Here is a 15375-nt window from a genome sequence, read left to right as displayed (position 1 = left end):
CACCGATAGTTTATTGGTTGCTTTCGTAACTGTAAATTGTTTTATTCCTCGTGCAGTGCAGCGCGTGATGAATATTATGAAAAAGCTCAGTTGGAAAAATTAAAAATACAAGAGTACATGCATTTAACATTTAAAAAATAAATTTAACATCTGTTTGTCACCGATAGTTTATTGGTTGCTTGCGTAACTGTAAATTGTTTTATTCCCCCTGCAGTGCATGACGAATATTATGAGAAAGCTAAACTGGAAAAATTAAAAATACTAGAGCACGTGCATATAACATTTAATAAATAAATTTAACATTTACATATAATAGAATTCGGAAATATGCAACCGTCAAAAACTGGCAACGATGAAAAAACAAATAAAATGAAATAAATAAATATCTTTATTATATGCAGCTTAAGTGCCTATTTGTCACCGATAGTTTATTAGTTGCTTGCATAACTGTACTAGCAAATGGGGTGAAGTTGCCACGGCACTGGGTTGCCGTTTCAATTGAGCCATAGACAATTTCCTGTAAAACTGCCCTTTGCTATGACCATCAATAAGTCTCAGGACCAAACATTTAAGCATTTTTTACCTGAGCCTGCATTTGGACACAGTCAACTTTATGTGGCCTGTTCAAGAGTTCATGAAAGAACGGACAAAAAATTAAAAATATTGGATGGTCCTCTGCAAGGCGAGCTTAAAAATGATGAAAAGATATACACAAGAAAGGTTGTGTACAAAGACATCTTTGACATGTGAATTAACATTTTATTATTTAAATCACCTTTATTTATTGAGCTAGCGGGGGCTCTTAAGAAATGTACCGCTAGTGATTTCCTTCATTGCACTCTACTTTAAGCAATTAAGCAAGTAGAAGGGGGAAACCCCGTTGGGCAGTAAGCAAGGGGCGTCCTCGCCGCCTGCCCTGGATAATTCAGTTTGAATTAGCAGACACCTTTGCACAAATCATTTTAATTACAATTTATAATATCTAGAACAGCAGTCATTTCGTATGACCACTGGGCTTTAAGTAGCTTTAGATTCAACTATAAAATTTAAATTTTATTAGTACAGTCAAAAGTCGTTAATCCGGACTCGTCGGAACTTCGGCGATTCCGGATTATCGATTTTTGCGGATTATAGATCATCAATTTAAATCTGGTGAGATGGCATGCAGAAGTTACAAAATTAAAAATATAAAACTATAATTTATGAAATAATGAACAATTATGATCTAAAGGGTATCAAAATTTACAAAAAGAAAAAAACTTAATATTTGTTTGTTTATTAAACATTTCTTTCAATGTAAGTTGTTTAAGTTGCTTCATTTCATGTGACAATACTTTCTCTTTAATTCTATTAAACAGACATATTTTCTTGTTTAGTTACAAAGTTCCGCTGTTCAGGTCCTATAATTGCTGTGCCGAGAATACCGACTAATTTGTCAATCGAAATGTTTTCGTTTTCAATAACCTCTCTATCAATATTTATCTATTTTCAATAACCTCACTTTCTTCACTATCGGAAGCGAATTATAATGACAAGGAACTTGATTTAAATCATATCAAAGACGGAGTACATCGAGATGAAATACTACATTTAGTAAGGAATTATAAACCAAATAAAATAAAAACATCTGCTCTGAAGATAAGGATAGTGCTGACAGATCAACTTCCAATTCATTGCGTGCCACGGCGTTTCTTACCCCCCCTGCCACAGAGCAGCGTGAAATTGATAAACAGATTTCGGATTTCAAAACATACTTTCGCTTTGTAAATCCTTTACATATTAGTAAATATATATCGGAAATTCTATTTGACATAATCGAAAGTTCAAGCTTACTTTTATAAAATTGCTCTAACAGTCTGCAAAAAATAATAAGCCTGATCCAATTCGAAGATTAAAGAACAACACAATCTGCAATAATTGAATTAGATAATTTTAGCTTAGCTTATACCGTCCGTTATAGATTAAACGCGCATGCGTAAACGTATTATGTGCTTGCGCACACACAAATTCGCAGCCGTAAAAAACTTACGCACACGCGTAAACGCCTATGCGCATGCATCAACGCGCCACATGCGCAGAAAGTTTGTAGCTTTGAGGTCCGGATTATGGGTGTCCGAATTAACAACTTTTGACTGTAAATACTATGTGTGAAATGGCTACGAAACTGCAACTGAGTAATGTTATCATAATGCACCACTTAGATGAGCGCACAAAATAAAAATGATGAACGTACACCTATAATGTTGTGAGAGTTATTATTCTTTTCTCTTCTCATCACATTTAATTCATGTAAATAAATAATAATTTAGTAATAACGCAAGGAGTGCTAGTGATGTTTCCCCTATAGATATTTTAGGAAACAGAAAATATGTTTCCATTTTTTATTTATATATATAGTCCAAAAGGAATTTTTAAAAAAAAATTGAACTTTAAAAAAGCAGAGAGACGAATCTGTGCATGTCCCTTGTTTTTCCATCTTTTCCTCGTTTTCCCCTTTTTGGTAAATCAGGGTTCGTCTATATTAAACAACCCTATTGGCATCCATGCTTTTCACTTTCAAAGCATTCTGCTGAGTTGTAAGATTAAAGAAGGTATGTTTGTCCTTTGTTTCATAATTTTCCTGGTTTTCATTTTTAACAATTTTTTTTTCCCCAATTTAACTCTGCTCACTACAGTAGCTTATCTCTATGAGTACCTTTTGGCAATAAAATAAAAATTGACAAAAAAAGCTAACTTTTCAAGCAATTGAGCCGCCCCCCCCCCCTTTTTTTTTTTTTTTTTTTTTTTTTGCTTTAAATAATTAAACCAAACAAGTTATTTTTCAATTTTAAAGATAAAAGGTCTGATTCTTTAATTCGTGTTGTAGGATATTCCTCTTAATGTAATATGTTTATGTAATTAGTTAGTTTGGCCTTTTTAGGTTTAAAAGAAAAATGCTTCAAACAAGCAATATCCCAATTCAAAGAATCAATGAAATTTAAAGAAAAAAGAACATAATAGAAGAGGAATTCAAAATTGGTTTTAAATTTCTTACTTTATGTCTTTACTGATATTTTTCAGCAGCTTAATGCACAAAAACACAAGCAATGATTATATTGTTTTGCATATAAGATAAATATGTAAATCAGCTTTATAATGTAATTTAGTAATAGCCTTTTAATTCCTCTTTTTTAATTTGGTTATTTCCTCTTTATTCTAAAAAAGTAACAACATTCCTGGACTGTATCGTTTCTAGAGAAATCTATGTTGCATGGCCTGTGCAATGCTGATGACTTAGTTAATTGGGAACTTGAACTCAAAATTTTGAGTTTTATTATTAAAAAAAAAATTAATACTCTCCCTGTGCTCAATGAGTCAACCTCAACATTCAACTGTCAAAGTTTAGTTTTCTTTTTGCACTGGATGAGTTAACACCAATATTAAAACAACAAAAACATTATTCAGGACAGATTATTGGGGACTGAAAACAAGGGTTGAACGCTGAACAGGATACAATGGTTGGTTGGTCATTTTAATTTAAAGCATTATTCGATTTATTGGGGAGCTGGAGGCTTACTAATTCTTTCTAAGGAGAGATAATAATGTTGTTATAAGCTATTATCCTACAACACACTTTACTGACTGTTATATCAGTTACATAGTGTGCGTGCATTCAAAAGATGCAGATTTCATTTATACACTCATTTTCTTGCACACTGATATTTTTTCTCTGTTCACAGTCTGTTAAATCAAAATTGAGAAGGTTTTTGTTTTGGCACTAAACTACATCTTGTCATAAAATAGTATCGTTAGTTATACCGTCTCTTATCATGCATCAGAGAAAACTGTTTATTTAACTTTCTACATGCAGTCTTCTCTGTGAAATGAAGATCTCTGTAGAACATCTACAGAGAACTTTTCATTAATTTCTGCCATTTTTACGTTCATTAATTTCTGCTACTCTGTACTTCAGACACAGGACACAACCTTTCATGAATATCATTTGCAGTCTCAGTGCTTTAATTTATTATTTTTATAGCTCCTCCACACACTAGATGATTCTATACCCTAGATATCTGTAGAACACCTACAGAGAATTTTTCTATGTTCACTAATTTCTGCTATTTTTACTTTCATTAATTTCTACTACTCTGTACTTCAGACACAAGACACAACCTTTCATAAATATCATTTGCAGTCTCAGTGATTAATTTATTATTTTTATAGCTCCTCCACGTTAGACATTAATTACTGTGCTAGCCAATAGATGGCAGTGCCTCTAACCTTGCTGTAGCTAGGCAAGTGCACGGTGTTTGTGCTGCATCACTCTCGTCACTTGCCGCCGACTATGTAGCATCAATGTCTCTACGTATAAGTAATCTAGTTTAATCTTATAAATAAACAGTAATTTATCTATGTTTGACGAGTCAATATATATAACACTCCACACACTAGATGATTCTACACCCTTCCTTTTGGTAATTTCTTTTACCATTTTAAGCACTGGGTCTTTCATACTGTTTACAGTCCTTACAGGTCCATGATTCCTTTTGCTTGCATTCTGGGAAGTTCCACGGTATGCACTTAGAAATGCTGAGTCAATTTACCAAAACATTATTCTAAAGCATTCATCTAGGTGCCATTCAACTATTTACATACTTAGAATTTATTTTTAGCCCTTTGCTAAAATCAAATAAATTTAATAAAAATTAAAAAAAAATAATTAAATAAATTGGATATATTAAATTAATGCTTCAACAAAATGTCTGATATAGTACTAGCATTACAAAAGTAGCATATTATATGAATACAGTATTATCCTCCTTGATGACTGCATCCCATTAATTAAGAAAATTCTTTTTACTTATTAATGCAGCAAAAGCCCAACTATCCATCATTCAACTAACCGGAAAGCTCTAATGCAACTAAAAAATTTTAATAATGTCAATTTTTTCAGTTATTATTTTTTTTAACATCCCTTCTGAAAAATTAAGCAGATTTCACTAGTTAAGTCATCAAAAAGCATGTACAGGACCCTCAAAATCTCCCTGATAACTTCTATAGTGTAGATAAAAATTACACTGCTCCCTTTTAGAATACACACCTCCCCACACACACCGCATCGCTGTATCCATCTTGTTATTTCAGGAATTTATCCTTGGAATAGGTTACAGCTCATAGAAAGAAAAGTGGGAAGTTACTATCAAAGAATTTCTAATGGAAACTCCCAATAGAAGGTCTTTGCTACTAGGGCACAGGGAAAACAATAGACGTTTAGTTTGTGTATTGTGATTACTACTCCAGGGTTCGTACACATTTATGAACACGAAAATTAAGTACTTTTAAGGACCATTAATGAAAAACATTAAGGACCTATGAGCAAATGGAAACTGAATAAATTCAATTAAAAATACCATCTATGCCTGAATTTCACTTTTGTAATACCATCCTAAACATAAAATACATCCCTAAGTAATATGCGTTATTATTAAACATGAATTAATTAACATAATTATTAATAAGTTTGAGAATAAAATAAACTTTATGCAACTTATCAAGTAGCAATAAATACACTAGTTGGGCATATTTGAAAGAAGATAAGTGACATTTACTAACAGTTAGCTTTATGTTGATTTTTTTTATATCTCATTTTGTCACATATTTGGTCAGTCTAGAGATTTAGTTAATAGCAGGTAGATTTTATGTCAAATGGCATAGGTTAAAATGAGAAGTAAGATCACAATCAGCAAGTTTCATAAAGAAAGACTGAATATTGTAACTGTTGCTGCTTGTCTAGAGAGAGACCTGCTGATTAGAACAAACCTGAAAGGCCTGATGTAGGCCCGGTTGGCAAGCGTTGAAAGTTAGTCAGGCCCTGTTTGATGCAGTTAGTGTTGTAGCCTCGTGTCGAGTTCCAGGGGTTGTAACCCAGTTAATATACTACTTTATAGGCTCCAATAAGCCTTTTAAAACACCAGAAATGATAAGTTATTTTGTATTATTTTAAGTCTCACTAGATGCAAAGAAAAAGTTTTACTTGAATTTTTACATTTTTGTGCTTTATCTTGTGACCACAGTGAGTATTAATGAAGGGCAATAAATAACTCACTTTATTATGTGGAGATATTTTTTATGGGTAAGCAGTTAGTTATAAATAATTAAATTAGGTAATCAGATAATCTTAGTCATTATGGATTTACATGGTCACTAAAAAATTTTATTTTTTAACAATATTTGTTAAAAAAGTCCTATTAAAATGAAAATCTAATAAAATTTCACAGTTTTAAATGCATGTAATTTATGACATTGATTCTTAAACGATATTAAAACACATTAAAAGCTATGTTTTGTAACAACAACACTTAACAAAATATTTATCCATCATTTTAATTTGAAACCTTCCCAAACATTTTAGCTAGTTTATAATCAATTTCCTTCTCTTTAAGCATCTTTTCTAACAATTAGAAATTTGTCTCAATATGCAAACCAATGCTCCTGCTAGTTTCTGCGTGCTTTATCTCCTAACTTGTCAACCTTTCCACAATGTAGCTAGGAAGGTTTACTTGATCTAGTAAAAGTTAAATAGCCCAAAACCCCCGACAGACGTCAAGCAAATTATCGCTATGTCTGAAAGTAACTTCAATATCAGACAAAGGTTTGAATAAGCCTTTTTTTTTAAAAAAGAACTTCGAATATAAAGGCATGTTCTGATGCTAACAAAATCAATTATAGTTCACAGTGGCATAATTAAACAAGAACAGTCAAATTCAAACTAAAAATGTGGACTAGAGGTCAAAGATTATACAATTTAATCTGGCTCAGTAACTCTATCATATGAGGAAATACAAATGGGAAATTATAGTAAAGGCTGAAATCATAAAGAATTGGGTAATTTGCATAATAATAACTGCACATATCTTTAAAGATTAATTTTCTTTACATATTCAGTTTCTTTCTTCAGTATGTTTCCTTTTCATTTTAGAATTTAATTAGGGATTTCTGTTATTCTAAAAAGCACTAATTTTAATATTTTTTAAATAATAACTAAATGCATTTAGAATGTATAGAAAAAGTGGCTAATTTTATTTCTTTAGTAATGTGAACATTCAGAAGAAATATGAAATATATATGGTAAAAGCCGGTTACAGAGCTGCTGTGGCAGAATGTTTAGAATTTAGTGACACACTGAGCAACAAAATCTAGAAATGTCATAACTTTTAGAATTTAGAGCAAGGATTGGAAGCAGAATTTAGAAATGCACTATGGAGTCAAATTTAGGATCCACAGAGATTGCATCAGATGGGAAAATGCCTAGTGCCAGCTCTGTATATGATGCATTAAGATATATTTGATGAAGCTTTTAAATTGTAAGTTTTCAACTCCCTTATTAATTAAAAATCCCTTTCTATAATACCTGCCCATGTGATAATATTAGAAGCATTTTTGATATTTTCCACGCTTGTGTCTAGTGAAAAAAAGAGAAAATAAAGGGAAGATAAACATGTTAAGAAAAGATTCTAGTATCAGGTGTAAAACATTCAAATATTATGTTTTCATTTTTCTTCCAGACGTTCTCCAAAAAGTAAGATATTCATCGCAAACTTTCTGTAAAATACATCCATTACTTGCTAATATCATAGAGACATTTTTCATTTTGTCACATATTTCTCGAATCTTCTAGAATTGTGGGTCTATAAATCTTGCCTTCAGACCTTTCTAAACTTTCCAAGCTGTAATGTCTAAAATACTAAGGAAAAATTATCCTTACCAATTCTGTAACAGCAAAAAGCCAGAAATATTTTGGGAAAAAAAAAGGAGGAAAAAAGGTGTAAAATTAATTTTATACAGAAAACTGATGCATATTCTGAGACAATTACATGGGAAAAACTCTTACCACAAAAAAAAATTAAAAAGAACACATTTTTAATTAATTACATAGCTAATTTTGCTTTTGCTGAGAGCTGTTTCATAAATTGTGCTTTATAGTATTATACCTTGTTTATTTTTCAGATTTAAAATATTATATAATAAGTTGCCAAAATGAAACTTTATAATATGACAGGAAAAAATTAAAATGTTTTATTTTAATGAAATTAATCAACGTTACAATGTTTAAAAAAAATCGTCGAAATATTCTCGGATCTCAGAATTAAAAAAGTTTCTATAGAAACTGATCTTAAAATCACCAAAATTTTGAAACAAACCTGAAAGGCCTGATGTAGGCCCGGTTGGCAAGTGTTGAAAGTTAGACAAATTTAGAACAGTTTAATAAGATAATTCAAAAAATCATCCCTAAAAGCAAAATGTTGTTTATGAGCTCTTTATTATAAAAAAAAAAAAAAAAAAAAAGAATTTCGAAATGCTTATATTTTACTTCTTGCTTAGAAACTCGAGTATCCCATCATTTATATTAGAAATAGAAACAAATTATAACTCATGAACTCATTCAAAAGATAACCATATATACATCAGTGAATTGCCAAAAATATTCCTCCAAAATGCTAATTCACACTCAAAATAGCAGTCGTAAAAAGAGACAGAAATTTCAGATGATTGAAATTAAGGACCTTCTGCTGATTTTAGCCAAAATTAAGGACATTAAGGGCCAAAGATCAATTCCAAAAAATCGAAGAACTTTTAAGAACTCTTGAGGACCGTATGAACCCTGTGAGGCTTTTGAAAAGACAGCCAAAAAAAAAAAAAAAAAAAAAAAAATCTGAAAGTCTTCAGATTTTATATTATACCCAAAGGGGCTTCTTTTTTAATGTTTTGTGTGTTATTTATTAAATATCATGCTCTTTGCAATTAAACCATAAAATTCAATTCAACAGCAATATCACAAAATAATTTTTAAAAAGCATATCTTTAGAATTTCCGATACACAGTCTTGCGCACTGGAGATAAAAATTCTTCAACATAGCATCCAGCATCACTAACAACTATACACAATCAGAAATTTCAAAGTTACTAATACATAAAAAGACTGCAGATCAAAAAAGTAATGAAATACATACCTGAAGCAGCAAAAGATCTAATAACTTTCCAAGACTTTTTAATAGACAATGCACATTGATTATCAACCATGGAAAAATCATTTGTCACTATTTCAGAAAATTTTGCACAGTCAGCCAAACCATCAAACTGTAAGATAGGTGCACTAGATGCAACCGCCCTAATCATAAAATAAATTTGAGGGATACTATTCAAACGCTTTCAGGACAAATATTTAATGAACATATAAGGTTAACAAAAATGTAGCTAAAGTAATAATATGTACCTTCACAAAAGTAAAAGTTTTAATAAATAACAAATAGTGAACACATTTTATCTAATTTAAATGTGGTTTGCACAAACATTTTTATTTCATAAAGAATTATTTCATACAAGCAAGATACTATGTTTTTTATATTCTAAAAACAGGTATCTTTGCTCCTGAATCCATTAAACAAGGAAATTCAGTTTCAAATATTCAACGTGTAGGAAAGACCTTTCGTAACTTCAAATTTTAACAGCAAATAATTTTTTATGATAAATAAATATTAACCACATTCAATAACATGCATGGCTATACAGTTTTTATGTCAATTTTTCACATGTGTAAATTATAGAATTAACTCTTTGTACACAGCCACCATAAATGTTAAATATACTAATATATAAATACATAAAATACTTCAGAATGAAAGTAAGAGATAAAAAGTTCTACATCCTCAGTTGTCAGAACAAATTCTATTTTAATTGCAATAATCAGATAATAATGAAAGCATAACAGATAGTGGAAATTTAACTTTATTTCTAAATCAAATGATTAAGTAAATGAAGATTGCCTTGCTGTTCAGAAACAATTTCAATAACTAAGACTTGCATTTACTGCTTGAGACTAGTCAAATATACTGGTGGACGAAATTAAAAGATGAAAAACATTTTCCCATGTTTCTCCTAAAATAGCAGTGAAATCTTGGACAGTTGGTTGCTATACAGTACAAAGTCCGTAATACGGACTCGTTGGGACTTCGGCGATTCCAGCTTAAGGGTTTTTATGGATTATAGATCATCAATATAAATCTGGTAAGATAGCATGCAGAAATTATACAATTCAAAATATGAAACTTTAATTTATGAAATAAAGAGCAATTATGATCTAAAGGGTATCAAAATTTACAAAAAAAAAAAAAGCTTAATATTTATTTGTTTACTTTATTAAACATTTCTTTCAATGCAAGTTGTTTAAGTTGCTTCGTTTTTTGTGCTAAATGTGTATGCGTAAAGTATACCAAAGTTTGTGGCTTTGAGGTCCAGATTATAGATCATTCCGGAAAATGGACATCCGGATTACAGACTTTGCACTGTATAATGTTACTGTGGCGCTAGTGTCGCTGAGATGATTTTATATGCTCCTGCGGGGTTCGTTACGCCAGCAGGAGGTATAAAAGTCCGCATCCAGCTACTCAGCTCATTTCACTCTGCAGCACAATAGTGATTTTTATTATCTTTCTTGAATAATCTTGCTGTTTTCATGTGAACTGAGTACACATCATGGCTTAACAAAGGTATGAGACGGATAATTGTGGTTAGGCTTGAGACAGAGCAGTCCCAAGCTCAGATTGTAAGAGAACTGGATGTAACACTGTCAGCTCTAATTTATGGAATCAGTTTAAAAACAGCGAGACAGTGTCCAGAAGACTAGGACAAGGTCGACCAAAAGCCATAAGAACCAATGACGGACGATATTTGGTACTTTCAGCCAAGCGTCATAGGACATCTACAACCACACAACTGTCTTATGACCTAGCTACTGCCACAGAAACATCATTTTCAAGGAAGACAGTTGCCATGAGACAGGACTCTATGCCACAAAGCCTGTTATTTGCATCCCACACACTCCCTCCCACAAAAGAGAGCATTTAAAATGATGCATACTAATGTTACCTTCATGAATGTGTCCAGATTCAATCTACAACCTGATTCTTGGCGATGATTGATATGGAGGGAACCTGGGACCTGATACCATCCTAGCAACATCATGGAAAGGGACCATTATGGTGGTGCAGGAGTGATGGTCTGGATAGGGATCATGCAAGATAACCATACACCACTCCATGTTTTTGCCACTGGTTCCACGAATCCCCAAAGGTATAGGCAGGAGATCCTACAGCCCTATATATGAATTTTCAGGGGTGCTGTTGGCCCTAAATTTATTTTTATGGATGACATTGCACGACCACATAGAGCCCACCTGGCTGATGGGTATCTGGAAAGCGAGAACATTCACTGAATGGATTGGCCAGCCAAATATCCTGACCTTAATCCTATTGAACTCGCTTGGGATGGTCTTGAGAGGACTAGTACAATACGTCAACCCCCACTCAAAGCCATTCAGGAGTTAAACTCCTCTGGTAGAGGAGTTGGTATCACCGAACAACAAAATCTAGAAATGGCAAAACTTTTAGAATTCAGAGCAGGCATTGGAAGCAGAATTTAGGCTCCACAGAGATTGCATCAGGTGGGAAAATGCCTAGTGCCAGCTCTGTGTATGATACATTAAAACATATTAGATGAATCTTTTAAATTGTAAGTTTTCAATTTCTTTATTAATAAAAAAATCCCTTTCTATAATTGCCCACCCTTGTGACAAGATTAGAAGCATTTTTGATATTTTCCATGCTAGTGTCTAGTGAAAAGTAGAGAAAATAATGGGAAGATAAACATGTTAAGAAAATGATTCTGGTATCAGGAGTAAAACATTCAAATATTATGTTTTCATTGTTCTTCCAGACGTTCTCCAAAAAGTAAGAAATTCATTGCAAACTTTCAGTAAAATACATCCCTTACGTGTTGATACCATGGAGACATTTTTCATTTTGTCACATATTACTCGAATCTTCTAGAATCGTGTGTCTATAAATCTTGCCTTCAAATCCTTCTAAACTTTCCAAGCTGCAATGGCTAAAATACTAAAGAAAAATTATCCTTACCAATTCAGTAACAGCAAAAAGCCAGAAATATTTTGTAAAAAAAAAGGAGGGAAAAAGTGTAAAATTAATTTTATAGAGAAAACTGATACATATTCTGAGAATTTTGAATATTCCGAGACAATTGCATGGGAAAAACTTTTACTATGAAAAAATTAAAAAGAAGATATTTTTAACTAATTACATAGCTAATTTTGCTTTTGCTAAGAGCCATTTCATAAATTGCATTATACCTTCTTTATTTTTCAGAGTCCAAATATTGTATAATAAGTTGCCAAAATGAAATTTTATAATATGACAGCAAAAATTAAAAAATTTTTATTTTAATATTATTTTTTAAATATAATTTCAATATATTACCATTATTTTAATGAAATTTATCAATGTTAGGATGTTTAAAAAAAATCGTCCAAAAATTCTCAGATCTCAGAATTAAAAATTTTCTATAGAAACTGATCTTAAAATTGCCAAATTTATAACTGTTTAATAAAAGAATTCACATCTCCAAAAGCAAAACGTTGTTTAAGAACTCTTTTAGAGAAAATGAATTTTGAAATGCTTATATCTCACTTCTTGCTTGGAAATTCGAGCATCCCATCAATTATATTAGAAACAGAAACAAATTATAACCCATAAACACATTCAAAAGATAACCATATATGCCAGTGAATCGTCGAAAATATTCCTCCAAAATGCTAATTCCCACTAAAAATGGCAATTGTTAAAAGAGACAGAAATTTCAGATGATTAAAATTAAGGACCTTCTGCTGATTTTGGCCAAAATTAAGGACTTTTAAGGACCAAAAATTGATTCCAAAAAATCTAAGGACTTTTAAGGACTCTTAAGGATAGTACGAACCCTGGTTATGTAATCTACCTGTTCTTACAGTTTGCAAGAAAAAATTCAATCTTGTAATTTAAACAATTAAGAAAATCATTTAGTAAGCAAAAATTTATGCTTTTATTAATAAATAAGAGCATTTAAGATCTAATGAAAATAAATAATGATTTAAAATTTTAAAATCATAAAATTTTATGGTTTTCTATAAATTAGGTTTAGCAAGAAAACATTATACCTCAAAGTAAAATCATTCTTGGGACTCTACACTTCCATAGTTATATAAGTAAAACTTTTATCTTGTCCTATCATCACAGTTATAAACTTTTACTCGGATTACCATTAATATTCACAAGTACCTTAACATTTGGTCTTTCCTTCAAATGCTTTTATAACTGAAGAAATAATAGCATAATAATCACACCAGCAAAGTAATCATGAAACATGGTAATTGTGAAAATATTAGATAAAATCTTAACCACAGTCATTTCTATTCAACCAACTGACTGGTTTCTTTCAAAAATTAAGTCAATTAGCAAAATAATTATAATTTATAGTAAGCCAATAACTCTAACACTACATAAATCTGTGACCCAAACTGCTATTTAATTGTCCTATAATAATGAAAACATTTACTCAATGTTTAGTTTAAATCCTGTCACACATACTTGACCAGAAATAAAATATAAAAAAACAATATTTCTTTACAATAATATTGAAATAGTAATGCAAGATAAACAGAGGAAAATCAAGCCAGAAATATTAAAAAAGTCGAGTTGAATGCATGCCATGTTTAAAAAATAATAATAGCCCGACAAAATATCTGAAAAATTGTTTTAGTAACTTTTATTTTTATTTGATAGATAAATAACTGTCTGATTTTTTCATAGTACAAATTTTCCACTTAAATGAGAAGATGCTAATTTTTAAACTTGATATTTTCATTTTTGAAAAATATTTATCATATAATAAACATTAGGTAAACATATACTTCAAAGGATACATATACTACAAAGGATACATATAATTTTCCCTACAATGTTATTCACTTAAAATTTTTGGTACTATTTTGAAAAGTTAAAAGTATCCTGTCACTTCCATATAAGAAAAGCCAAATATATAATAACTAATGATTCGTCAGGTTGGCATCAGGAATATAAAATATCAGTAGTTGTAAAATTAACGATGTTTCTATGTATGTTTTGGTTTGAGATGTATGGCAAACAGATATGCAGTTACGGAGCCAAATTGTTGATCATACAAATTTATGCAAAAATGATTGTTTCTTCAATAATGGGGTATTTTATTTAGTGCCAAAGTGAAATTAAGAATCAAGATTCTCCATGTTTTCTTATGGGGAAAAAATCAAATGCACATGCATAAAGCATAAAAAAAATTTTTGCTGGTGGCTTTAAGGTCCGGATTTTAGATCATTCTGGATATTGAACGTTGTACCATATTAGTATATTACAATAACCTATATAATGCCATATATAGGTTATTTTAACCTAAATATTACCATTATTTTGATAAAATTTATTAAGGTTATAAATGTTGTAAAAAATCATCATAAAACTCACAAATCTCTGAATTAAAAATATTGTACAGAAATTGATCTTAAAATCACTAAAATGTTGATAAGTTGCCAAATTAAGAACCATTCAAAGAATTCACATTCCCAGAAGGGAAAAGTTGTTTAAGATCTGTTTATTCAAAAAAAAAATTTTTTTTTTGAAATGCTTATGTTTCATTTCTTGGCTAGAAATTCAAGTATAGCACCATTTACATTAGAAATACAAGGAAATTCAAATGATAAACCATATTTGTCAAGGAACTACCAAAAATATTCTCCTAAAATGCTAACTTGCACTTAAAACGGCAGTTGTAAAAATGGACCAAAATTTCAGATGATTAAAATTAAGAATCTTCTATCAATTTTGGATGAAATTAGGAACTTTAAAGGATCAAAAATTAATTCAAAAAAAAAACTAAGGACTTTTACGGACTCGTGGATTGTACAAACCTCGTCAATTTTATGAAAACATTTTCTTTTGAGGAAAAATAAGATTATGCATGTAGTCAGAGATTTAAAAAAAGACTGCCCTCTATCATTTAACATCTGAATGCACAATTTGTGGACCGAAATCGCTTCAAAAATTGTGTATTTTTTTTCCATATTTTAAATCTATATATATTACACAACTGAAATCTGCATTTTTTATATAGATTTTTATCATGAGAAACTAAGCTGTCAAAAGAAAAAATAATTTCAGGTGTTATCACAAAAAAAAAAAAAAAAAAAAATTAAATAAATTTCATTTGAATTACAGTTATGTCTATTTATTACATAATATAAAAAATAAAATACATAAATACTTAAGAAAATATAATGTACTGAGGAAAAAATACCTTACAAACGTAGTTTAGTATGATAGAGTTCGAAAGAGGATTCAAGGCAATATCCAACTTCATAGTTTTTGCACCAGATTCGTGTTTCTTTCTGATTCCCCCCCCCCCGTTTGCATCTATTTATGCATCTTCCTTTTCATCTTGTTTCTTCCATTTGTATCTTTTTTTCATCAATCA

The 15375-nt window shown here is 30.6% G+C and overlaps 1 protein-coding gene across 1 annotated transcript in view; it reads right to left on the bottom strand.

Moving 5' to 3' along the window:
* The window catches only part of LOC118194079 (lysosomal Pro-X carboxypeptidase), a 103503-nt gene that overhangs the window by 65738 nt on the left and 22390 nt on the right, over window positions 1-15375 (bottom strand). Inside the window, exon 5 of the mRNA XM_085813883.1 lies at window positions 8994-9151. Within this exon, the coding sequence (XP_085670009.1) occupies window positions 8994-9151 (158 nt within the window). The remainder of the gene's footprint in view (window positions 1-8993; window positions 9152-15375) is intronic.

The sequence above is a fragment of the Stegodyphus dumicola genome, chromosome 3 (genome assembly GCF_044657685.1).
Source record: "Stegodyphus dumicola isolate Sdum_Otavi_A_Nest chromosome 3, ASM4465768v1".
NCBI lineage: Eukaryota > Metazoa > Arthropoda > Arachnida > Araneae > Eresidae > Stegodyphus > Stegodyphus dumicola.
Note: the sequence above shows the minus strand (reverse complement) of the source record. Positions and strands in the feature narration are given on the sequence as shown.